This window comes from Limanda limanda, chromosome 2, assembly GCF_963576545.1.
Source record: "Limanda limanda chromosome 2, fLimLim1.1, whole genome shotgun sequence".
NCBI lineage: Eukaryota > Metazoa > Chordata > Actinopteri > Pleuronectiformes > Pleuronectidae > Limanda > Limanda limanda.
Window position 1 is genome coordinate 11,503,190 of NC_083637.1, and position 26,447 is coordinate 11,529,636.

Genomic DNA, 26,447 nt, shown 5'->3' on the forward strand with positions numbered 1-26,447 from the left:
TATCTACAAGGTGCAGTGGCAAGATGATGGTAATAGTAAGACAAGTAGTGAATAATCAAAACAACATTTTAGTTAACTTCAAAACTAACCCTTCACATTTCAAATCAGCTCTTATCACAGTTCCGCGTTGTTTAACTTTACAGTGTGTTGTCATAAAGTCTATGTGTATAGTACAAAGTTTTGTGGGAGGGGGCAGTTGTCTGACGTCATGCTTTCTGCTGCCCAGTGTAAGCAGGCCATTGGCTGCGAGGCTGCGATGGGGGGTTCCCTGCCCCGGATCGCAGGGGTAAAACAATAAATCGCCGCTATCACTTTAAATCGCCAGTCTCTGGATCAGCAGAGATCACAGACTGTTTGCGAGTGGAGCGGGGGAATAGCACACGATTTCGCCCGGGATCGTCCGCCTGTCACTGCAGATTACAGCCGGATACTCACAGTTATTTATTCCTAACAATTCTGTCTATATAGATAGGTCTTTCAGAAGGTAAGCTATCTGTTGAAGCTAATCCAGCTAGGAGACGGCTGACAGCTAGGCTAGGCTAATCGTGCAAGCTAGCTAGTTAGCTGCATTGTCTGATCAAACCCTTACCAGCCGCTCCGCAGACAGCGAGCTTCCTGTCAAAGTACCCGGTTTGACGGGAGCCACCGTGCTAACAGGCCGGGTGAGCTTTGTAGTAAACACGTCGTAGAGAAACGTGCTGTGATCCTTTGTTTTCCTTGGAGCTAGCATGGCTGTGAACTTCCTCTTCATAATGCTACGAGAGGCAACGTCAAGTGTGGCTGCTTTTGACACTGACATTTCACCAACGGGGGTTTGGTGTCTGTTAATCAACGTATTCTACACGAGTGGGTTGTGTTGTCTAATGTGGAGCTTGTGGTTTAGCATGGGGCAATAAGGGGAAGTGGTGCACTACAATGGCTGTCGCCGGTCAGGTCTGCTCTCTGATATTCCCTCGGTTGTAACCCAGTGTATATGTCCGGTTGTGTTAAAGCAAAGTAGCACGTTGTCATCTGTCAGAATAGGCCGAAGTGTTCCTCCTCCTCTCATCGCTTCCGCTCGGTGTGAAATGCACAGCGGCTGAAGGGAGGAAGAAAAAAAGACGACGCCACAAGTTAGCCCACAGCTAATGCTAGTCGAGCTAGCTAGCAATGTGCGAAGAGGGCCGGTAGATTAGCATTAACCTCCCCTGGAGTTGTGTTGCCAGGTCTGGGTGAAGTCGACCTGGTGGAGGGTGGGAGAACCACCAGCAGGTGTATATGATTCAGTTGATGGACATGTGACGTGTCGATAAATGTGACAGTTGGAAAATTGTTGTTAGCATCGAGCTGAAAGGCCTCGTACGGAAGGCCACTTATTTACAAAGCCATGCTTTGATGTGTGCATCACAGCTATGTCGTGTGTGTAGTTGTAGTCGTAGAGTTTTTTTTATTGGTGCAAAGTTTGTTTTCCACGATGCTCGATTTGAACGCCAGCACCAGTCGTTAAGCTTTTTGGTAAAGAAAAGAGATCTACAGCCGTGTTTCCTCTTTGTCTCAGTGGATGGACATGATGGCGCAGTTGGATGTGAGCTAGTGTGTTAGCCAGCGAGCTAATCAGTCAGCTGTCTTCCCTCTTGCACAGCCCTCATATGGGTCAGATCGACGACCAGGGGCCCGATGAGACAAAGAAAGTGAAACGTGGTGCTGTTTGTCAGGAGCCACCTCAGGTCACAGCTTGCACTCGGTGACATGTCCTCATGTTATGTCACAATAAACCTCAAGAGTAGGATTGGCTTCTTCAAGGAGTGTCAAACAGACTCAAAAGCTTAATTTGTATTTACTGAGATGCGGTTTTATTAGGCTCTTCAGGTTAAAGTGCACCAGCCTCAAACCTTACGGAAGTTTACATGTTTACTTTTTGTTTAGGTGCTTTTACTGAATGATCATTTGTTGAGACTGTAATTCGTTTGTTGGGCATTATTATAGATGCAAAATATAATGAAACATTAGAAATGGTGTTCTGCTTAATGAACAAGTTGTATAAAAGATTTGGGAACTTCAAATAAATTATTTATAAAGGCATGATTTATTATTGTTTGGAGTGCAGTGTTTAAATCAAGCACATCTCCTAACAAACCAGCTGAGTGTGTGTATTGTTTATCAAATGTTAACTGGAATTTGTGCTTTCTCTTCTGTTTCAGCACTTAATATTGTTTACCAAAGAAATGGTGATGGAGAAGCCAAGTCCCCTGCTTGTAGGGCGGGAGTTTGTGAGGCAGTATTACACTCTGTTAAACAAGGCACCAGATTTTCTGCACAGGTAATTTCCTGCAATGTGATGTATTAAGATCTACATCTGTTAGTGTTGGTAAAAGCCTATAACTGTCACGTTGTTGTACCCTCAGGTTTTATGGGAGGAACTCTTCCTATGTTCATGGAGGACTTGACCCAAGTGGAAAGCTGGCAGAAGCGGTTTACGGGCAAGCGGTATGTGCTACAGGCCAATCGTGGCTTGAGAATTCTTGAGAATACAGTGTCTGGTACAAGATTATCTATACATACTGCATTAAACAGAATAAATACTTGTTAAAAATCTTTGGCAGCATTTGACAATTGACTTAGTTTGAAAAACTGTATTCATACATCATATTTATCTCGTTCATGTTGACTGATTTGGACAAAAGTCGTGTTAAATAAAAAAAAAAAAACATTATTTCTCATCACACTAGTTTCAAGTCTGTCATGAATAAGATGCCAAAAACAATGGCTGACAGTTAGATATGCAAAGTGAAAGTGATCAGGTTTATGCTACAGCTACATCCATTATAGCCCCATATCAGGAACCATCTCTTTTTATGTCTAAAGCCTGAAAATGAAGGTATCGTGACCACGTATAAATGCTGGGCATGTGCGTGCTGTTGTAAACAGGAAGCTGATTATCTACTCTGCAGTTAGTTAGTTTCAGATAATACTGTTAACCAGTAATAGACATGGGGTTTCTTTGCTTGTACCAACAAGGTCCACTGAATGTAACTGCATTGCTTGTAATTTGTTATCCCTTATGTTGTTATGTTGAATTTAACAGTGGTAGTTGAGGAATAGGTTGTTTTTTTGTTTTCTACTGGAAAATGTTCTTCTGATAGGAGTGTGATGATTCAGGGGGTGATAATGTTGTGACTAATAATACCCAGTCAGGAAGCAAGCGTGTGTGCATCATTGCATTTCTGCCGTCCATATTTAAACACAACACCATAGTCTTCAAACTTAACAAGACCAGCAGCATTTGAGAGTCTCTGTATTAGGAGCAAGGCAGTTATATGGGTGCCAGACGTAAATGTAGCAAAAGTCATGTGATTTAACATTAAAATGTGAGAGTGGATTAAGTCCGCGACAAGCAAAACAAACAGACAACAAAAGTACAATTGTGCTTTTCAAGACGCGCTCATTTTCTGAGCTATTTTTGTTTGGACTGAAAATATCCACTCAACAGCGACCTCAATCACAGTGGTTATAATTGATTAATTACAAATTGTGAGAGACTGACTTATTCTAAATGACAGGAAATATCTTTTTTAAATCACAAGATATTCGTTATGGATTTTGACTGACTTTCCACTCGTTTATTTAAATGTATTTCTTTGTCCGTCCACTTGTCTCTGCTCTCTTAGGAAATCCACAAGAAGGTCATGTCCCTGCAGTTCAGTGAATGCCACACAAAAATCAGGCATGTGGACGCCCACGCCACACTGAGTGATGGAGTTGTGGTGCAAGTCCTCGGAGAACTTTCCAACAATGGTCAGCCCATGAGGAAGTTTATGCAAACTTTTGTGCTTGCTCCAGAGGTGAGTACTTCTCCCTAGTTGGGGCATTGAGGGACAGTTTAAAAACAATAAAGAAATAATTGCCTCTGACTGATGGAGTAAGGGCTAAAGTACAAAATACGATCTGTTCTTTTTGCCTTTTCCTTAGGGTTCAGTGCCGAACAAGTTCTATGTCCACAATGACATCTTCCGTTACGAGGATGAGGTTTTTGGAGACTCTGAAGCTGAGCTTGATGAAGGTATGATGTTGACAAAGACCGGATAAAGAATGGAATTTTATTTAGTGGGGTTTAAAGTGGGAGTATTCATGGTAATAATTCTTGTTTTGGTTTCTCTCTTAGAATCGGAGGAGGAAGTTGAGGAAGAGGCTGAGGAGAGGCAGCCTTCCCCTGAGCCACTTCAGGAAAGCCCCAACAGCACCACCTACTATGAACCTCACCCTGTCAGGTATGTCAAAGGTTAACCATATCCTTGACAAAATATGCTTCCCTCTTTGTTTTAAAATCCAGCATGACAGGTTTTGCATTTGAAGCTTAGTTCATCCGTTGAAGTCATTGTGTTGATGTTGTGCTCTGCAGTAATGGAGTTGAGGAGCCTATGGAGGAGCCAGCTCCAGAACCAGAGCCGGAGCCCGAACCAGAGCCCAAAGTAGAAGAGGTAAAGCCCGAAGTAGACGAGAAGGTTCCAGATGAGATGGAGGAGAAAGCACCTTCACCGGTTCCTGTGGAGTCTCCACCAAACACCCAGGAGCCTCCCAAGGTACAACATGATTTTCTATCTGGTTTACTTTGCCTCAAAGTCGAACTGCCCTTCTCCTTTTAATGTCTATACTTTGCAAGCTATGCTTCATATGAAATATTTTTTTAATTCTACAACCTTGACTTAAACCACCACAAGCTAATATAAATATTTATTGAAAAATTAAAGCTTTACTTGTCATTGTTTTTCCATTTAAATTGTCGTCATTAGGCGATGCACAGGCCTAAGTTCCCTGCTCAATAGTACTCATACTGTAGAATAGGGTCATTCGGATGACATTGCAGCCTTTAATGATGCATTACTGGATTCCTCACAGACTTTCTCCTGGGCCTTGGTGACCAGTAAAAACCTTCCTCCTTCCGGCACAGTCCCCTCCTCCGGAATGTCACCCCACGTTGTTAAAGCACCAAGCTCACAGGTAACAACAAAGTTTCATAAAATCAAAGAAAAAGAACAAAGGTACTGTCAGTTGCAAATAGTGCTAGAGTTTCCCTTAATGTTTTCAACTGATTCTCTCAGACATGCAATGGTTGTTCTAATGTGTTTTAGTTTAGGAACATCAAGGTGATATTCAAAAAGTCAACATCTCTTCAAAATCATTCAGTATATTTGACCTGAGACTTGTATCTCAGGAACAGATTGATTGCACAGCAGCTGAGACTGGTGTAGGCTAAATAAGCAAATTTCATTATTGATTGCTGTTTAACCCCAAGAATGACGAGACAGGGCGTTAGCAGTCTGTAGGGTTCATGTGAAGCAGAAACCATCATCCTTTAAACATGGTATATATATTGGAAAAAAATAACCTGATGTTTAAGAGTTCCCTTTTTATATCAAAACAGCTGAAGGTACTACAAGTTGATATCAAAATATTGGAAAAATAAGTGTTCGTCTATTACTTTGCACAAAGATATTAACATTTTAGAAAGTGTCAGATACTTTGCTCAGATGGGCAACTAATTATTATTTAATAAATATGACATTCCTCCCCCATGTAGCCCAGAGCTGATGCCAAACCGGAAACACAGACAGCCCCACTTCGGACCAGAGACCAGCGCACACGTGAAAGACCGACCTTCACTCAGCGTGGTCCAAGGCCTGGTAATGTCAACACCCCTTTTTCACAAATTAATAACTCATCTTTTTTTTGGGTGGAGCTATTTGGTTTATTCTCACTGTCTTCGCCTGTCGGTTTCTATTAGATGGTGTTGCATCTTCAGAATCACAAACGGGAAAACCTCACTTGAGTTTTGTTAAAGGTAATTATATCCTGTTATGTCACATTTAAATCTTCTTACAGTCCTTTTTAATCCTTCTTTTTATGCAGGTATTCTATGTAATTCAGTCAGTGACTTCTCCATGGTATAGAATTCCCTTATTTCAAAGACTGATCTGATGTGTCTCTCGACCTGTTTTGACCTGCAGGTGGCAGGGGAGATGGGGAATCTGGAGAAATGGACAACAGGCGGATTGTTCGGTACCCAGACAGCCACCAGCTTTTTGTTGGCAACCTCCCACATGACATTGACGAGAGCGAGCTTAAAGACTTCTTCATGAGTATGTTTCCCTAATAAAGCAAACCTTTTGTCAATAGAATTTTCATTTTCAAACTATGTTTTGTTTGCGAGTGAAAGTTTAATTACATACTATCTTCTCTCGTCGCAGCATATGGAAATGTGATGGAGCTGCGGATCAACACCAAGGGCGTTGGTGGAAAGCTGCCCAACTTTGGATTTGTGGTCTTTGACGATTCTGATCCTGTCCAAAGAATCCTGGGGGCCAAGGTAGAAGGGGCATGTATTGACTTTTCATTACCCACTTTCATTCATCTGGTGGTGGTTTGGTGACACACATTGCTACAGTTAATGTAACACAGAAATTCACTTCCACTTGAAAGTAACCTCAATGGGATGTAAAAAACATGAAGCCGTTGTCTGATATTGCATAATGTTTCCCTTGTGATGTCAGTTAAACGGTGCAAAAATAATCTATTCAAATGAATGTTAACTTTCATTGGAATGCTGTTGGTCTGAACTTGTAGACTTAATTGTTCTGCTGGTGAGAACACAGAACTGTCTCTCTTTAATATTTACAGAAACGTTCCAGGACAAATGGAACACCTGTGTGCCAACCAGTGAATGATATGGGTTGTGAATTTGAAAGAAAAGATCATTTCTGTCCTCCTTTCCCTTATTAATGACCATTCTTTTCTCCTTGCAGCCCATCATGTTTCGAGGTGAGGTGCGACTGAATGTGGAGGAGAAGAAGACCAGGGCAGTGCGTGAACGAGAAGTCCGCGGAGGAGACGAGCGTCGGGACATGAGGCGCAACGATCGGGGTCCCGGAGGTTCACGAAGCATCGTGGGAAGTGGAATGATGCGTGAGCGGGATGGGAGGGGACCCCCACCTCGAGGCGGCATGGCCCCAAAACCTGGCATGGGCTCTGGAAGGGGCTCCGGAGGGCAGGGAGAGGGTCGCTTCACAACCCAGCGCCGCTGAAGTGAGCGCAACCTGCCGCGTGGAAGAAATACCGTGTTCTTCACCTTCAACCGTTCTCATTAACGAAAAAGAAATCTTCATGTATAAACGTATATATTTGTTTTTTTTGTTTATTTTTTTATTTTTGTTCCCTCTTTGCTTTGGAATGTGACACAGCCGGTCAGCCATTTGTTTGTGAAATAGACAAAACAAAATACGCAAACAAAATATATTGCCTATTCGTTGTGAGCTGAGCATCCTTTTCAGGTATCTCAAGAATTCACAAACTTTAATTTGTAAATTCGTGAAAAGAGGCAAACCAACCAGGAGTAATCCGCCACATTAGGAGGGACTGACGAGACTTTAAACTACGATAATACAGCCCATCATTTGGAAAAGAGATTATATGCCTTGACTTAACCGGGGCGCTGCTTCACGAAATTCCTCTATTGCACATTTTATATGGTAGTTTTCTGCCCGTTACTGTTGGAAAAGGGTGAGTTGCAAATTTGTGCAGTTCCAGGGGAAAAGTTTGCCTTTTACTTTTTTCCTTTTGAGAGACCACTGCTTCAAAATTGCATAATGCACTCATCAATATGCACTAATGGGTACTTTTGTCATGTAACATTGACATCCACGCTCGGAATGCAGCTGGAGAGACCTCTTTTGTCTCAAAGCGATACGACTTACCGGGGCAGGCCTCGCTCACAGCACGTCTGCTGTGACCAATGTACTTTTCACACTTTTGACCCAAATCTAGGCTTCAATTACTGCTGGATGGACAAGATGACGGAAATCTGCATTATATTTTTTTCCTTGTTTATAATTCAAATAAAGAAAAGAAGCTCAAATCCTGGACTTTCACCGAATGAGTGGGTGGACAAAGGATAAACCAGAAACAAAGTTGAACAATAGAAGAGTGGTGATGGTGATGGCGCCTCGATCTGTTTTTCTTTGGATTCCAAGTTTTTTGTTTAAGTTTTTCCCTGCCAGCTAGACCGCGAAAATGGGAATGGACGACACCTTCCTCCCTCTTCTCTCCCTCCCTGTCTTAAGTGCGGATAACAGAATAAATGTGCAGCAAAGATCATAGTTTACTGTATGTTTTGTTTTGTGTATATATATTTTTTTGTTTCTCTCAACTTGACAAAAGCATGATGGTGCCTTCTACTTCACCTTTTCCAGTCTTACTAAAGTGTAAAGCGGTTCGGGACTCGCTTCATCCTAATAAACGGAGCTGCTCATTTTGAACTATTGTCTACTGTGAGCAGACTTAAAAAAACGGAAAAACTTGCAGTATTCACAAGATTAAATTTTATTTTTTTTCAGGTGCATATTTCATTTTTTTCCCATGCTGTTTTACTACCTAAGATGATCTGCTGTGAGTTTTGTACATTTGTTTTGTATTGTGTCTGTTCTGGGTTTTGTAGAGACATTGGGTGCCTCCAGTTCTATTTGATGTTAATACCCCCGCCCCCCCCAAAAAAGGTACAGTTGAATGACAATAGTGGCAAAATGGTTGTTTCTTGGTTAACAAGTCATGGCTCCACAAGCATGATCTCGGTGAACTAAGGATTTTATTTTGGAAAGATTTAACGTCTCAATGTGATTCAGATACTGTCGCGATTCTTTCAGCCTGACCATAGTTTTTTTTAACTCATGGCAGAACTCTGATTATTTCTTGGACTCGCACGTCGTCAGACTGTTCTTTTCTCAGCAACTATTTTGTAATGATCTGTGTAGGTGGGCTGGCCGCAGCGCCGGCCTACAGGCAAGCAAATAATTGTGCTCACTTTTCTAGCCGTTTATGCATTTGTATTTTCATACGCTGATGAATCATTGTGCATATTTTATTCATTTATCATATATTTTTTCAGTCGGGGCAAGTCTAATCTGAATGCCTTACTTCTCGGTCTCTCGTCCATAGGAGTATTTTGTTTTTGCCACTCTGCAGGGAGGGAAGAGCTCTGGTTTCAGCTGGGAAGGAAAACATGACACGAAGATGTTAATCTTTTTATTTTTCGTTATCTTGCACTGAAATGGGAAGTAAAATTTGATGTAGCATTTCCTGGACAAATTTATTAATGAGGTCTTCCTTGTCTGGTGGTATTGCACTATTTCCAACGGTTCTGGGACAATCTCAGTTTGAACTCAGCCTCTCTCCAAATTTTTCTTCTGCCAACAAAAAAGAACATCAGTATCAAATATGTTTACTCTCCCTCACACGGATAATTTGTAATTTGGCTGCTGACTATTGTGGTTGGGATGAAATCTTTTAAGTAGTTTTCAGTCAAGATTCTTAATTTGTAACCATCAGCCATTAGAGAAAACCTCAGCCTGTTTTCAACAGATACTTCTCATCAGTGCCTCTACCCCAAATGTTTTTCATGTAATCGCTCAACACTGGCACTTGATTTGTATCATACTTTGTACAGCAGCGGTCAGTGAAGAGAGTGGTGAAGAAGAGCCATCATGCTTACTGACCAATTTTACATTGTTGTGATGGTTTCAAAAAAGCATTTGAGTTTATAAGATTCAGGGTTGGACAGGTTTTCTTTTTCACTGAGTTTTTTAACGAGCCACCCTGTTTACAAACTTTTAAAAACAGGATCCTCCCAAACAAGAAAACTGAACATTTATTTCCCTGTGGTAGAAAATGCAGTAGAGTGGATCCTCATTGTGAATCATTCCAGACCCTTTTTTTAAGAAATAGGAAATAGAAGAACCTTCTTGGCTTTAGCAGGTGTGGTAAACAGTCGGCTGCCGTCTTTGTTCTTCTGTGTTTACCCTTGTTGCTAGTACAAAACTGTTGCAGGTGGAGAATCTTTTGTTTTGTTTAGTTTTCTTTCAGTTTCCCCCCCTTTCCATTTTGAATGTGTTGGACTTAACATACAATAAACTACTGATATCAGCACCACTAATACGTTTGTCCTGTTTACAGGTTTCTCCATAAGAGATCTCCAAGGTAACAGTTGTTGCATGATGACAAACTTCAGAACAGGCAGCACAGGTAGAAAAGGAGAATACTTCCCACTTGTCTGTTAATCTGCAGAAGACTGAGAAGATTTGAGTCATAAAGTTGTTAAATTTGAATAAAAAACAGTTAAACCCTTTCCAAAAACTTTCACGAAAGTTCTTCAGTTCCTTTAACAATATCTGGAACTTTTTACAGAGATCTTTCCTGTAAACAGCAGAATGAATTATGTATTCATATTTTTTATTTGTTAGTGAGCTGATCGCGGTGACATTTCACATCTATGAACTCTAATCTAGAGTTGCAGCTTTCCAGTAGTTTTATTGTGTTTCTTTGTGTGTCAATTTTAGCTTATACTTACAAACACCAGTTAAATATTTTTAGATCACTTAATCCATCAATTTCTGAAGCAACAATTAAAGTGTCCAGGTCGTTTTATTGATGAGAAATTATTGCATGCAGCTGGAAATAATTTACAAAATGTGTTTGCTAAAGTCCATGAATTCATGTACTTTACCTTTGGCATTATTGTTGCTTCTGGTTTTCCATCTGTGAAAAAACTAAAAAGCCCTTAACAAGTCTTTAGTTAAATTTCAATTTTGTTTTTCTTTATCAAATAAAAGCATCTGTAGGAATCTGTAATACACAGTTATACAGACACAAATTACAGATGGATGAGGAGGTAAAGAACAACAAAACAGGGTCATAATCAGGCATGTGCACAGACATTTTGGGGGGCAGGTGCTCAAATAAAAAAAAAAGGGCAACCATCGCCAAAATTATTTATGAAATTAAAAACAATAATAATAAATAAAACTTACTGATTCTCCCTCATTTGTTTTACTAGTTGATGTCCTGATCCAATATAAAAGAGAGCTGCTACCCTGAGCTGCTTGTTGCAGTTCCCTGTCCTTCTGCTTTTGGAGTCTCTCTTTTCTTGGCATTATGCTAAAATTTTTTAAATTAGATAAATCAATGTTTTGCATAATAATCAAGAGTGACTTACATAATCTCTATAAAGCTGACAACACAGTACACACACACATTTTTGTTTACTGTTTTCTGACAGAGTGGAAGTATAAGCAGCATTACACTAATAATATACCACAATATACCTCACCAGACTGTCATGTAGCTCAATTTAAGACCTACCTTTCATTTCAATAATTACGATTGTGGTTAATTTATCCCCAAACACCGTCGGGGGATTGCACACACAGCGTCATTACCTGTTTGTCTGATGCTGCGGGTCAGAGGAGAAGTGGCTGCAGCCGTTTGGCCCTCAGCTGTATGAGGAGGAGGAGGAGGAGGAGGAGGAGGAGGAGGAGGAAGGAGGGGGGAGGGAGGGGCCAGCGGGGGCTTCTCAGCGCCGCGGAGCATGTCGGGGCGAAATTCTCACAAGAACCCAAATAAATGCCCCGTCAGACATCAAAACACATTGGGGGGAATTGATGACAGAGAGAGTAATATTTATTCTTAATTATTGATGAATGAAGAAAAAATTGGGCTCCAGCAGAAGGGCACTTTTCTCCTCCAGGGCAAAAGGGCAGGTGCTTGAGCACCACTAGGGGTCTATCTGTGCCTGGTCATAATAATATGACGTTTCACTTGATGTATCATCTTACCTTTGAGCTGAGAGGTGACGTCATTGATTTCCATTTGAGTTGATGCTGCTCTGCTGAAACTGACCCACCTGTTGTGATACTCTGTGAACTGGGGGGCGAGACAGATGCTGCCGAAGGTGAGTGTGCAGGACCCTGAGGTTCTCCTGGTGTGAACCCGGCACCTTATTTAGTATTACTTGAATATTTTCAGTATCTGCTACTTTATACATCTACACTACATTTCAAATGGAAATAAGTCTATACTAGTTCTTCACAAGACGATAAAACAACAATCAAATAAAAGATCTAAAGAAAAGTGAATAAAATACATTAAAATTCACTCACAGATATGTTTTAAAAAGAGATTTTAAAGCAGTAACATACATTTCTGATCTGAGCTGGTAAGTCATTTCAGATGTGCACTACACATAACAGCACTACAGCCTTTAGTCATCTATCAGGAACCAGTGGAGGATAATAGGCAAATTGAAATGCTTTTTGTTTAGTCAGTAATGATTCACCAATATAATATATTCTACAGCAGCACTGAGAGGAGCCATATATATTACTTGTTTTGTATATCATCAGAAAGTATTGTACTTTCTGATGAATACAAAACAAGTACAAACAGAGACACAAATTAAGGTTTTAAACAAGGGGCTATTTAAAGTCAACAAAGATAATAAAGATCCTGACACATAAACCTGGGTGATCATTTTGATTATTATAATAATTAGTCTTTAATTGCTTGAGTCAAAATTGACAGGATGATGATAGTGAATTTCTAATTAAATAGGATTTTCATATCCATGCTGTATATATATCTATCTATGAATGATATTTACAGTGTATGTGAATGAATGAGTTTTTAATGTCTCTTTAAATGTCTCCTTGACACTCGCTGCTGATCAGCCACGTATCGCCACGTTTCGGCGCATGCGCAGCGCGGTCGCGGCGCTGTTCCGGTCTCGGTGGGTGCAGTGAACACAGTCCAACAAAAACCATCCCCGTGTTTCCTTCGCTTTTAGCCGCATTAGCCGCACGGAGCTCGGACAGGGGAGAGTCCGGAGGCTTCATCCGCCGGAGAGACACGTTGAGCCGGGCACCGAGAGGACGTCAGTGAGGATGAACTTCCTCCGGGGGGTGATAGCCGGACAGGCAGCCGGGCCGCAGCCCACCGGAGCCGACACGGTACGAGAGACGCTAGCTAGCTGCGGCTAGTTAGCTTCGGCTAGTTAGCTTCGGTTTCGCCCCTGTGTGTGTGAGTGTGTGAGACAAACAGAGGCTCGCTAAGGAATGAATTTAGTATTCCCACCGATTTATTATGTATTTATTAATCCAAACAAACGTCACTGGGGTTGATGACGACACCGGGGCCTGGTTCCGTGAGTAAACAACAGCGAGCTAGTCAGGAGGCTAATTAGCTAACAGACCTGTCAGTCCACAGCAGAGTCTCTGACCTCTGACCCCTGTTTCCCTGCCTGCAGCTACAGGGAATAAACAAATGAATGAAATGACACAGATCGTAAATCAGCTGACAGTCGCTGCACAGTTTTACAAAAACAGCTGTCTAGAGAGAAAATAGTAAATGAAAACATGTCTTCATCTTGTTGTTCTCAAAGTCTGTATATCAATAAACTGTTTTAAGACATGCAGGGTTACAGCTAGTAATTATTTTCAGTATTGATTTTAGTCAAAAATGTCATATAATAAGGAAGATGCCCCATCACCACCAGAAACACTTGATATACAGCAAAAACATTTTACAAATCAATTATGTTATACCTCCTCACTTTGTTTACACAAAGCATAAAAGCATTATATTGACTGATTAGAATATATTGCGTGAGCCCTATCTATTAAATATGTACTAGCTGCAAATCCTCATGTAGCATCTAGTTTCTAAAATTCAATATCTTCAAGTACGTCGGGAGTACATTATGCGTCATGAAACTTTCATGTCATTGCTGGTTCCAAAGGGATTAAAACTTGTCTCATCTTGTCAGACAATCGTCAGTCAGGTTCTTTTGGTTGAAGCAAAAGAATATGTATTTTTCTGTCCAGACAAATAAAAGAGGATTCCTCTTGTTGACAGATCCAGAAGCTGTGTGACAGAGTTGCCTCCTCAACACTCCTGGAAGACCGCAGAGATGCTGTCCGGGCGCTCAAGTCTCTGTCGAAGGTGAAGTAGGAGCAGGAAGTTAATGGAAATGAGTACAGTAGAAATACAGTGTCCTAGAGACACCTAGTTGAAAGTAATGCAGTGTAATTTGTCCTTTAAATAAAACCCTCCACTAATGTTCAGTTTTTATTGAGTTTGTGGTTCTGCTAAATCTTGTTGCGTTTTACTGATATCAGTGCTAATATTTAGAATTCTCTAGAATCCTCTTAAATGGATTTATTGCAAAATTACTATATTTCGTGACTTTTAATATTGCCTGGTGTCTTTTTGTATCTTGTTCTCCCTTTTTCCTTTAATTTGCATCACATTGCTGTTGAGAATCTATTCAAATAAACTTTCTTATAATCTGTTGTAGAAATATCGCTTGGAAGTTGGGACACAGGCGATGGATCACTTGATTAACATACTGCAAACAGACAGGTATGTTGATGTTATATCTGTCATCTGTCACACTGAGAGCTTTGTATCTATTATTATAAATTGAAATTGGGGCATGCGTGGGTTTGATTCAAGAACTGTTGCCTGTGAAACCTACATTTTGTTAATATTCCCATTCTCCTCGCATCATGAACAGGTCTGACTCCGAAATCCTTGGCTATGCCTTGGACACACTGTACAACATCATCTGCAATGATGAGGAGGAAGAGCAAGGTATTGAACACCCTCACAGTTATTAGAAATAATTGAATTTACCTTTAATTGATTGTCATTTAATTATAACTCCTCCTAATTATGTTTCTGCTATAAATGATCCTGAGTGACTGAGCCATTTTTCTGTTTGCATGTGTGAAATGAGCTCAGTTGATGTCGACTGGTCTTCAGTTAATTTGCATTCCCCTCTCCTATACACTGATGATGAGTGCTTCAATGTAAAGATTCTCGTCTCTTTTTTCTCTTCCATGTTTTAACCCTCCAGATGAATCGGAAGGTAAAACTCTTTGACTGTGCATGTTGCCCCCTTTCTAACCCCCCAGCAAGCAGCACTCACACATCCTGGGTTCTTCTTGGGTGGAATGTGGAAAAGCAGAACAATATCAGTCTGTTTCTTTTAAGACCTCCTCCTGTGTCCAGATTTCAAGTAGATTATACAAATTCAAGGCTGTTTTGGTAATCACTGACATGTCTCCATGGGAGTCGGGCTGCTCTTTTTCTATATTTCTCTTGAGTATAGTTGAATGAATTTGAGCATTTTGGTTGCAGCTTTAAACGTCCTCTCCCCCCTGCTCTCACAGACGCAGTAACCCCTCTCCCTGTCTCAGGGAAGCATAAGAATGTGTCTGCGCCTGGTCAGTACTGAAACTTAGCCATGTGTGCAGTAGTTATTTTTGTGCTACTAGAGAACTAACTTCCCTAAAGTCCGTTGGTACTGGTAAAGTGACCGGTAGGAGTTTGGGTGGTAATAATGCTTCACTAATACCATCCCTTGCTCACACTTGTTTTGTTGTCTTTATTGTTCCTTAGTTTTCCTCAGATTTTTAATACCTGTTCCATTACTAAAGTGAACTGCACATTTTAATTATTGAAATTTGTGGGTTTAAGTGTTTTCTGTATGTAGCAGTTTATCCAATTACAAAACACATATCCTCACATCCCTCTAAAAATATCTAACTTTGCCGATAGTGTGTTTTATTTTCACTAGGGGTTGTGATCTGGATTATTTAGAGAAGGGAGACATAGTTTCTTTAAAGAGATGTTGTTTCAAAAAAGTATAATTTTTAAATCAGCCAACCTCCCCAAGGACAATAAGTCCTGTCAGAAGGAGGCTCTAGGATAAATATATTTAAATGGGGATAAATAAGTCTAGAAATCAATCTGCATGGCTTGATAACAACTGAGATGGTGGAGAAATAATTAATAATAATTTGGGGTAACAGCCCATCAGGGAGGAAATACAAATATATATTTGTTTAGTGCTAGCTTGTTATACTAAAACTTTGTGTTTTTTTTTGTAAACAATAGTACTCCTATAATGGTATCTTTACCCTTCTGTCCAGATGTTCCCTTGTCTGTGTGTCACCCCCTTTTCTCCTCCAGAAGTTCACAAGAATCACCCTGAGCATTTGCACATTTACTGGACAGATTCACATATTTGTTGTAGCTTCATTATTGAACAGCAGAAAATCTAATCTGATCTCCCACCATCTTTCAGGGTTGTGAGAAGTTGTAGATCCAGTAATTATCACTGTGTAATTCAGGCTGATTGTTTTGAACAAACCAACTGGTTCCCTCACTAGAGAGAAGTCTTCCTATATAGAAGTATTTCTGGTTTCTAAAATAAGCCTTCGATCTCCCCTCACAGATGAGAATGCCCAGAAGCAGGCTGATGACCTCGGTGTCCAGTTTACAGACCAGTTCATCCAGGAGCCCGAGCATGTGACTCTTATTCTCTCTCTGTTGGAGGTACTGAAACGTTTCTGCACCAGTGGCCCGACATCTGTGTTATTACATGTGTCTAGACAGCTGCCTAATGTGTTTATGTTGTTCTAGGAGTTTGACTTTCATGTGCGTTGGCCGGGGGTGAAGCTGTTAACTGCTCTCCTGAAGAATCAGTGTACTCAGGTCCAGGGCGTCATTCTGGTCAGCCCCATGGGTGAGCTCATCCGTTGCATATCAGACTAGACTTGTTTTACAATGCCGGGATTTTACTCGGGAGCTATACCTTCAATTTTCATATTTCACATTTCACGTCTCTTACTGCGGCCATCCGTCGGATCTGAAGGATTCTCACCTTAATATTTTATTTCACAGGTGTTTCCAGACTAATGGACCTATTGGCAGACTCGAGAGAAGTCATTCGCAACGATGTGAGTACTTCTTTGATTTGGTATTAAACCACTTATGAATGAATACAGGTTTCTAAACCATAACAAATATTGATGTAATGCCACAATAGCCGGACCTACTGGAGATGCATGACAGCCTGTTTTCCATCTTCCTACAGGGATTGCTGTTGCTTCAGCAGCTGACTAAAAGCAATGCTGCCATTCAGAAAATTGTGGCATTTGAGAGCGCATTTGAGCGGCTCCTGGATATTATTACAGAAGAAGGTAGCAGTGATGGAGGTAAGAATTGTTTTGAAACAAAAATAAGATTTTTTTTGATCTAGTGATTTCTATCCTGACCTGATCCATCCTCCTCCTTCTGTGCAGGTATCGTGGTGGAGGACTGTTTGCTGCTGCTGCTCAACCTGCTAAGGAACAACAGCTCCAACCAGAAATTCTTCAAGGAGGGCACCTACATCCAGAAAATGAAGCCCTGGTTCGAGGTCGGTGACGATAACTCGGGCTGGTCTGCACAGAAGGTCACCAACCTCCACCTAATGCTCCAGGTAAAGCGGAACACTCATGTCAAACTGTTCCATCGAATATTCAAATGATCAATGACTCTAATCAGTGTTATGGTTCTTATCCCAGCTGGTGCGAGTCATGGTGTCTCCAGTAAACTCTCCAGGAGAGACAGCCAGTTGTCAGAAGTCCATGTACCAGTGTGGCCTGCTGCAGCAGTTATGCACCATCCTCATGGCCACTGGTGTTCCTGCTGACATCCTCACTGAGGTATCCATAATAACAATAATAAACCCAGTATTGATGTTAACTCAGGCTTGACTACTATTTAATAAAAAACACACCTCAAGCTTGTGATCCGTCCTCTTTCTTTCAGACCATCAACACTGTATCCGAGGTCATCAGGGGCTCACAGGTCAACCAGGACTACTTTGCTTCTGTCAATGCTCCTTCAAACCCACCGAGGTAACACACAGCCAGTGGCACAACATGAAATCTCCCTTATCCATATGAATATAAATCCAGCTACTGACCCAACTTCTCCTCTCATCTCTTCACAGACCAGCGATTGTGGTCCTGCTCATGTCCATGGTGAATGAGAGACAACCGTTTGTCCTTCGCTGTGCAGTCCTCTACTGTTTCCAGTGTTTCCTCTACAAAAACCAGAAAGGCCAGGGGGAGATAGTGGCTACACTGCTGCCTTCCACTATTGATGGTTAGTTATACTAAGATTAGAACTATGTTAGTGGCCTCAACAATTGTTTTGCTGTAATTTTTCTAGATTTTTCAGATATAAAACATGTCAAACACAGCAATCAGCAGTTTCAGTGAAACTTATGTCCCACCTCTCTGAGGGAAAAATGTAATTCTGCTCCCTCACAATCAAACTTGGCACTTATCACTTTCAAAGTAATATGTTACCTATTCAGCAAAATAAGTACAGACTAATCTACAATGTGATGCTGGGAAAAAAACCTAAATAAATTATAGATATTTACACCACATGTGAATGTACGATAAGCATTTACACACAATTAGGTTAAATGTATGGATCTTCACTTTACAGTGCAAGTGTTTATCTACACTCTGGCATCTTCAGCTAAATGTATGTGTGATCCTTTATGTACTGATTTACTTTTCTTTTTCACAGCCAACTCCATCTCAGCGGGCCAGCTGCTGTGCGGAGGCCTCTTCTCAGCAGACTCTCTGTCCAACTGGTGTGCCGCTGTGGCCTTGGCTCACGCTTTGCAGGACAACCTCACCCAGAAGGAGCAGCTGCTCCGGGTTCAACTCGCCACCAGCCTGGGCAAACCCCCCGTCTCTCTGCTGCAGCAGTGCACCAACATCCTCTCCCAGGTAGGACAATAAAGATCATGCGGCAGGACTGAAGGAGGTGTTGAGTGGCTGATTCTGTCTGGGTAGCATTTGTTTGAGGTTAAAACAAACTCAAGTGTCAACAACAGTGAACAGAACCGTGTCACATTGTTGTGGTTTTGCAGGGAGATAAGATCGTCCGGCGGGTGAGTAAAGAGAGTGTGTTATGTGTCTGTACATGTGTTTTCAGTGTTTGGGCGGCACGTGTCCTGGTTGTTTCGGCTTGGCATCTGTAGTAGGGGTCTTGATGGCCCATGTTTTGGGGGCTCCTGCTTCCCTTTAACTCTTCACTACCCCTTCTTTGTTCCTAACCTATGGCTATGACCCAGTTCTTCCTCATAACGGTGGCACGCGGGTGCAGTCCTCCATACAGCTTTGGAAGCTCTAGTGGCTCTTACCTGGTTCATGAGAGGAGTGTGGGGAAGAACACAAGTGGACACCCGACCCGAGGGAGGTTGAGAGTAACGGGACACAGCAGCTGTTTTTTTGGGATCATTTATATAAGCTGATATCATCCTAGCACCTGCTTTAAACATTGGACCATTTGCTCTCCTTCAAGCGTCTGTTCAGCAGGTTTGTGCTGCAGCAGGTTTCAGGCCTTGTCCTGTCCTTTCTATCGGATTAAACTGGACCCTCAATATAGTTTATACTCCCGAGGATTAATCAGTGGTTAACGTGGGTTCAAATGGACTAGTTCTGAAAGACCCCAAACCGGCCCACATCCCAGAGGCTGAACAGTACCTCCCAGATAGGGTCATGCACACTCTACATAAAGTTCTGTATCTCAGAAGAGGGAGTCGGTTCTCTTTTTCAGGAGTTGCTAAAAATGAGCATTAGGATTGGGAATACTAAAGAGGTTGGAGGTCAAAAACAGGGTCAAGTCATTTAGGTTTGCGTGTGGTGGAGGAAAGTTATCGCTCTTGTCTCTGCACTGAACCGCAGTTTGGGTTATCAGGTTAAAGTAATGTGTTAATGTTGTGACTTCAGATGGCTGTCATGTTGGTTTTCACTCTAAAGAGAGGGATATTGTTTCTGTAGTTTTAATTAAAAGTCACACAAACAGAAAGGGACGTATGTTTGTTTAAATAATACATGTGGTCATTCCCTTTCTTTTTGTTTTCCTCTTCATTTTTGCATTACGTCAAATTTGGAGACAAAATCTCAAAAGGTGATTTCGTAAGTTTTCTGAAGTCCGGAATGCTGCTAAGTTTTTACGCACACTGTCATCGCTCAGATCATCAGTAATTTCACCACAGAGCCGGGGTCTGCGCTTCTCACAGCATGATGTGAACTAGGTGTTAATGCAGCAGCTTTATGAGCAGCTACAGTGAAGAGAAACAGATTCTACTCATCTTGGCACTGTGTTTAGATCTGTTCAGGTTTTTTCAATGTACATTCCAACTCCATGAAATCATCATTTACGTTTTCTGCTGTTATTTGAGATGAATTGTTTCCGTCCACTGGAAGTCTACTTTTGTAAAACGGATGAGAATCCAGGTTTAGGTCTGTTGCAGATCTTATACCTTGCACATGATTCTCAAATCTGTTTTCATGGAAATGCATGATTTGCATTTATGTTTTTTATTACAGTAAATGTTTCATTATGAAAAGGCACATTTAACAGCTTTTGCTTTGCATGTGCTGATAGCTAGAAACATTTGAGTTTCAATTTGTGATCTCAGACACAAGTCATCAGTTATTAGCAAAATTGCACAATGTAAACTTCAACTTGATGGTTGACTGGAAAAGTAATAATTTTTAGGCATTAAAAACTGATTTATTTCCTGTTACAGAACACCACGCTCTAACCAAACATTGTTTGAATAAACTGATTGTAGTTTTTTGACTTGTGTCCTAGTTTTTTGTTTGTGAATAACTTATTAACCATTAATAGTTGATGTGATTAGAGTGCTTCTGATTAATATGGAGTGTTTTACCTGCACCATGTTTAGATGTGAAAAATAACCTTATTAGTAATGCTCAACTTTTTATTTAGAACCAACTCACATTCAGGCCCTTTTGACCTTCCCTTTCACATTACTGACAATCGCAGTAAATAGAAAAAGAAAGAAAAAAGATGCTCTAGTCTATTCATTATCTAATTGAACTAAGAATATATGAATCTGTTTAGGACTGTGGTCAGTTTTTACTGTCATATCAGATGCATATGTTGACATATCTTTTATTTGTGTTGTCTACAGGGCAGTAAAGTCCAGACGAGGGTCGGCCTCCTCATGCTGCTGTGTACGTGGATCAGCAACTGTCCGATCGCTGTCACACACTTTCTACACAATCAGGAAAATGTTCCCTTTGTATCCTTCAGGCAGCTCAGGAGCCATCTGTCATTTTCATTCACCTCACAACTGTCTACGTTTTCAACTTTTGAGAAAGAATCAGGAATCCAGAGCTATATAATCTGTAAATTCAGTCAAATCTCAAATGAATCCTTCACTTGACGCTCGTGCAGCTGACAGCTCAGATCTCAGAGAACCTGGGAGAGGATGAGCGGCTGGTCCAGGGTCTGTGTGCGCTTCTTCTCGGCATCTGCATCTATTACAACGACAACTCACTCGAGAACTACACCAAGTAAGTGACTCCACACAGTTTTCTGTATTTTTGTTTAAATTATTATTTCGTTTTTGTTTCTTTCCGTGACAACAGACAGATATAACCACTGATCTTTCATCTAATTTCTGCTCTATATTTTGTCTCTATTCAAATATGAACTGCCCTGGGTCTTTTTTGTGCACTGACAGTAATCCTTACTTTTGTAAACACATATTAGGAGAATAAATCAAGTTTCTCCAGCAAAAATGCCTTAATGCTCTTACTCTGATGAAGCAACCCAAGTTTCTTTCTTCATCCTAACAGTTGAGAAATAAGGTTACGATCAGATTAGCTCTCATCACCACTGTGACCATCAGAAAGCCGCGTCCTGTTTAACACCCTCTCTGTCCTCTGCAGAGATAAGCTGAAGCAGCTGATCGAGAAGCGGATTGGAAAGGAAAACTTTGTAGAGAAACTCTGCTTCATCACGAAACACGAGCTGTACTCGCGGGCGGCTCAGAAGCCACAGCCCGTCTTCCCGTCTCCTGAGCAGATGCTGTTTGACCACGAGTTCACCAAGCTGGTCAAAGAACTGGAGGGTCAGTACCACACTTTTCTTTCTGTCCTCCAGCAAGGATTCTTTTATTATGACGTCTTCCAAATTTCATGAGGTTTAAGGATTGATGTGTCCCTCTACTCTGAACAGGTGTTATCACCAAGGCGGTTAATAAATCCAATGAGGAGGAGAAAAAGGAAGAGGAGGTGAAGAAGACAATAGAGCAACACGACAACATCGTAACTCAGTACAAAGAGCTGATCAGAGAACAGGTAAACCGACTCACACATTTACTGTACAACATCTATCTTCAGTTAATTTATCTAACATTATTTGCATTTGATGTCACGTTGACTGGTTTGTTTAAACCGTGTGCTCTTCAGGATTCTCAGATCAAGGAGCTCAGAGAGCAGCTGGGCTCCATGTCGTCTCAGAGCGAACAGACGCAGGCTACCCTCACGCAGCAGCTGTCCCAGATCCAGCAGCACAAAGACCAGTACAACCTCCTCAAGCTGAAGTTAGGTGGGTGCACCACCAGATCTCGTTGGTGTTGCTTTGTCCTGTAAGGAAAAGGAGACGAGTATCAGCCTGGGCCTTGTTGCTTTAGTTCTGGACCTTAAACCAGTGATGATGACATTTTACTGCTCCATCGAGAGATATGGGGCAACAGGAGATATGCAGTGACATCCCCAGATACAGTTATACAACCAAGAGTATGAGGCACGATCGGAGACAGAAATAGTCTTATTCACCTTAACAAACATAAATATGAAAAATACAAAAAATCTTTCTCCGAATAGAAAATGAAGACACTGTTTTTCGATGGCTCACAAGCTTTCCTCGTTTACTAATTGTTCATTTTGACCTTCCCTCCATGAAGGGTAGAATGAGCAATTCACTATTTAATTTTGTTTTAGATTATACATCATGGTGGACTCTGCTTTACAGTAAGATTAAGGATTTACAGCTGTCTGAAATTATTTAATTTTATTATTATTTTGAATTTACTGTCCTTTGACTGAGAAAAGCATCAAATCATCTCAGGTGAAAAGCTAAAAACCCAAAGTCAGGAATCCTTGTTTAAAAGTGACTAAAACAAGCATTTGATTATAAATAGTTCTAATTAATTTTCTGTAAAATAAATCAGTTGACTTATCATTTAATATGGTCATTCCATTACCACAGGAAGATGAAGTGCACGTGATTTTGTACCATGCACGTGTATAAATACCTTATAACAATCAACAGACGTCACATCAACATGCAACTCCCATTTCTTCCTCCTCTCTTATGTGTCTGTCTGTGCTTTCATCTCCAGGTAAGGAGAACCAGAGTCCGTCTAACGGTCAGGGAGACGGCTCCCAGGTGAACGGGCTGCAGACAGAGGAGCTGACGCAACTCCGAGAGGAAGTGGAGGAGCTGCACAAGCAACAGACACTTCTCCAGACACAACTCGGTGACAAAGATGCACTCATCAACAGCCTGGTTAGTAAGAGTCTGTGTATACGTGTGTCTGTGTGAGTGTTTTGGAATCTGCAAGTGAAAAAGTACCTAAAATAACAAAATTCTTAGAATGATCTTACGATTTTATGAAGAGCTTTTCTCCGTCCCAGTGAAAATGGTGTAACGTGTCTTTACTAACTGCAGAAGTCCGAGGCAGCACAGACAGCGGAGGGGTCAGCAGGAGGATCAGAAAACACAGAACTACTCCAGGTGAGACTCTTCATCATGAACAATACTTTGTTAGTAAGATCAAATCACTGTTGGTTTGTTCTTTTCATCTTTCTTATTTGTGATAAAGGATTTTTATATTGTGTTTTGTGTTATCTTCTTGTTGTTGCAGGAGCTGGAGGCTTTGAGGAGTCAGGTTCAGGCCCAGTCGTCAGAAATTAACCAGCTCCAGACAGAGAGACAAGAACTTGTCAGGAGAGCAGAAGCTGCGGTAAATGTGTATGAATATAACAGTGTGTGCCAAATGCATCACATTATAATTTAACAGATTGTGAATTAATGAGCCTTCGTCTGGCTTCTCTCAGTCCTCAGACACAGTCCCCAGCAGCGACAGCTCTGTAGACACAGACAAGATGGCAGAACTAGAAAGCAGAGTCGCAGCACTGACGACTGAGACAGAGAGACTCAAGGTTTGTATGATACAATATGTCTGTGCTCTTTTAAACAGATTGCACAGACAATATTCACTGAGTTTAATCTTTTATACAACATAAGAGCAATGTCCTGAAATTATTAAATCAGATGCTATTTGCACCAAAGTGACCACAGGCAAAAAAGTCTAGTCTAGACTCCACGTTTAAAGTTTTGTGCTGGACTCATCCATTCATCCCCCATGACGTCTGCCTCATGTCGACTTCACTGGTTTTGATACTAGAGCTAGAAACTGGAGTTAAAGAAGTAACTCAGTGACTCAAACTTTTAGAACACCACCTTATTTAACAATTTGCATCGTCTGTATAGTATTGAACAAAAAACTCTCAGTGAAGTTTGGACAATGAGGATCTTTGGAAGCCATGAGGTGTTTCACATGCGTTTAAATAGCTGATCAGCAGCTCCGTGACTATTCTCACCCTGGTGTAAATACACACTCTACATTATTTATCAGTCAGATGTTAGTGCTTGTTTTTTTCATCCCCACTCTTATGTATTTCATTAAAACTGAAAGAAAGCCTTGATCAACAGTTGTTTCAGAGATGTTTTAAATGTCATTGTTTTCTTCATCTCTTCCGTTATTCTTGTGTCCTCCTTCCGTGACCTTTCCCTCTCTTCTTCGTTGGTTCAGGGGGAGACAAAGGGCCTGTCGGAGAGCCGGGCCGACCTCGAGCAGCAGTTGGCTTCTGCCACCAGCACGGTGGCCATCCTGCAGACGGAGAAGGAGAAGCTGCAGACGGACGTTCAGGAGTCCAAGAAGGAGCAGGACGACCTGCTGATGCTGCTGGCCGACCAGGACCAGAAGATCCACAGCCTCAAGCAGAGGCTCAAAGGCCTGGGAGAAACGGTAGAAAAACCAATAGTTTTATATACTAAACTAATCACGACGTAGAGGAGTTTCAACTTTGAACATCATCTCGTCATCACTCAGGGTGCAGGGCAGTAGAACATGTTTCATTAGATTGTGACAGTAGAGGAATATGAAGATAAGCAATGACAGGGAGGGAGAAGGGGGAAAAGGTTCCAGGACCAATTTGAACTGCTGCTCCACCAGAATGCAACAGGTTTGGCAAATTCCATGGCAAACAAATCTGAAAAGGATTTGTCACGTCACTAGCTTCAGCTGTGAAGCCTTGTGTATTGCTGTGAGTGGGCAACAGTAATTGCAGACGACTTAAGGCTAATTTATGGTTGACGTTAGATTCGTACATGGAAACAGACAGAAGGCTGTGTTCATTCTGTCCGTGTTTATCTCTGTCTTCTAAAAAGAGAGGATGAAGTTTAAACAATGGTAAAACTTTTTATAGAGAGACTCTGAGAGTTGGTAAGAAACTTCATGATGTTACTTTGCCCGGGGACAAGGACATTTAGTCCATTAATTTCTGACTTAGTGGAAACTGGTGGAAACAGTCAACGCAAGTGTAGGTTGTCTTTGTAGATTTTGTCTTACTGGTTCCAGCTCCATCAGTGAACTGTGGTCGTAGTTTTTATCAGTAGGGATGTCGTGGCTACTTTGGTTTATTATGGGAAAATAACTGCTCGGCTGTGTTTTGTCTGTTTGCTTTAGTTAGACTGTAACGCTGTCCTTACAGGTGGAAGATGAAGACGACCTCGATGCCAGGGACGATGACGACGAGGACGAAGAGGAGGATTAAAGAAAAACACTGAAAGAAGAAAAGGGAAAGACGGAAATTTGTGTTGCCAGAAGGCAATAAAAAAGACTTTACAGAGACACGTGAGAAACTCAAGAATAGGACTAATATATTGACGGAGTTTCTTTTTCCAGCTGCCATGCTATCTTCATTTTTCTTCACCCCCACATCACGTCACGTATTAGTTATGTTTTTGTTCAAGATAAGGCTCCAGTTTTCAGTGACAGCTTAAAGATGTCAGTGCATTCATCTCTGCTCCTCTCTCCATCGGTTTGTGATGGATTTTACCAGTCGTGTGTTTATTGTAACGTTTATAGTTTGTGATCACACACAAAATAAAACTCCAGGTTATTTTCAACACACAAAATTCATCTGGAACGTTAAGAGAGGCCGGTTTAAAAATGTAGCAAAAACTGCAAGTATGAACAGATTTGATATAATTCTTATTCTATCATAAAGATGCTGGAGAGGCTCTTGGCGCCGGCGTTTTGCCATCTCGCTCTCCTGCTCTCACCAGACACAAGATGCACCGGAACCACCTGCCACATGTCACTGTGCTGCGCCTTGAATCCATCTGCCTTCATGCCCGAGTCAGTGCGAGTTTGGTGTTTCACAGTGTTTCAACACCCGGAAGTCGGCGACGTGACCGGACTGCTCGGCAACATGCTGCAAAACACTGAGAACCAAGATGTAAAGACAAAAAGTGATATTTTTGCAACTTTTTTGTCCAGTGCTGGCATCAAGCTTCTGTATGATATTGTGTAACTTATCGATTTATGAGCCACATTGAAATGAATAATCTAAGGGTCTGTATGCCTGTATGGAGAAATGATTGTAGATATATTAAATTTTACTAAATCCACAATCAGTCTTTGGCATATGTCTTATTGACACATTTGGCTGGATCACTTTTTTCCTCATGGATCCTAAGATGTGTAAATGTATAAATGTGTAAATGTAGAAAGATTCATAGATTCAGGTTAGTGGATGATCCTCTCTACCTCCTGAGCCACAGCCACCCTGAAACCTGAGATACACAGGGAATAATAGCTGTTATCATTGTAAACAAGGTAA

General features: G+C 41.3%; 2 protein-coding genes across 6 annotated transcripts; both read left to right on the plus strand.

Annotated features, from left to right (window-relative positions):
- The first annotated feature begins 318 nt into the window (after positions 1 to 318).
- On the plus strand, positions 319 to 9,958 carry g3bp2a (G3BP stress granule assembly factor 2a). 2 transcript variants are annotated; one of them, XM_061082504.1, is made up of 13 exons: positions 319 to 484; positions 2,181 to 2,299; positions 2,385 to 2,466; positions 3,648 to 3,821; positions 3,949 to 4,039; positions 4,142 to 4,247; positions 4,379 to 4,559; positions 4,876 to 4,977; positions 5,558 to 5,660; positions 5,762 to 5,818; positions 5,985 to 6,116; positions 6,225 to 6,352; positions 6,780 to 9,958. In XM_061082504.1, the coding sequence occupies exons 2-13, from the start codon at positions 2,205 to 2,207 to the stop codon at positions 7,056 to 7,058; spliced, it is 1,530 nt and encodes a 509-aa protein (XP_060938487.1). In that variant the 5' UTR covers positions 319 to 484; positions 2,181 to 2,204; the 3' UTR covers positions 7,059 to 9,958. The 2 variants fall into 2 exon arrangements, with proteins under 2 accessions (XP_060938487.1, XP_060938496.1); XM_061082513.1 differs by having other exon boundaries at positions 6,225 to 6,343.
- A 2,615-nt stretch (positions 9,959 to 12,573) lies between these two features.
- On the plus strand, positions 12,574 to 26,238 carry uso1 (USO1 vesicle transport factor). Of its 4 annotated transcripts, XM_061086341.1 has the most exons (26): positions 12,574 to 12,806; positions 13,711 to 13,797; positions 14,153 to 14,217; positions 14,372 to 14,448; positions 14,714 to 14,725; positions 15,030 to 15,083; positions 16,097 to 16,197; positions 16,285 to 16,387; positions 16,546 to 16,601; positions 16,739 to 16,859; positions 16,947 to 17,125; positions 17,211 to 17,351; positions 17,458 to 17,546; positions 17,642 to 17,796; positions 18,232 to 18,437; positions 20,657 to 20,767; positions 20,923 to 21,041; positions 21,420 to 21,601; positions 21,709 to 21,830; positions 21,942 to 22,080; positions 22,877 to 23,043; positions 23,206 to 23,271; positions 23,402 to 23,500; positions 23,595 to 23,699; positions 24,353 to 24,568; positions 25,314 to 26,238. In XM_061086341.1, the coding sequence occupies exons 1-26, from the start codon at positions 12,741 to 12,743 to the stop codon at positions 25,374 to 25,376; spliced, it is 2,901 nt and encodes a 966-aa protein (XP_060942324.1). In that variant the 5' UTR covers positions 12,574 to 12,740; the 3' UTR covers positions 25,377 to 26,238. The 4 variants fall into 4 exon arrangements, with proteins under 4 accessions (XP_060942324.1, XP_060942342.1, XP_060942332.1 ...); XM_061086359.1 differs by lacking the exon at positions 15,030 to 15,083; XM_061086349.1 differs by lacking the exon at positions 14,714 to 14,725.
- Positions 26,239 to 26,447: the final 209 nt, after the last annotated feature.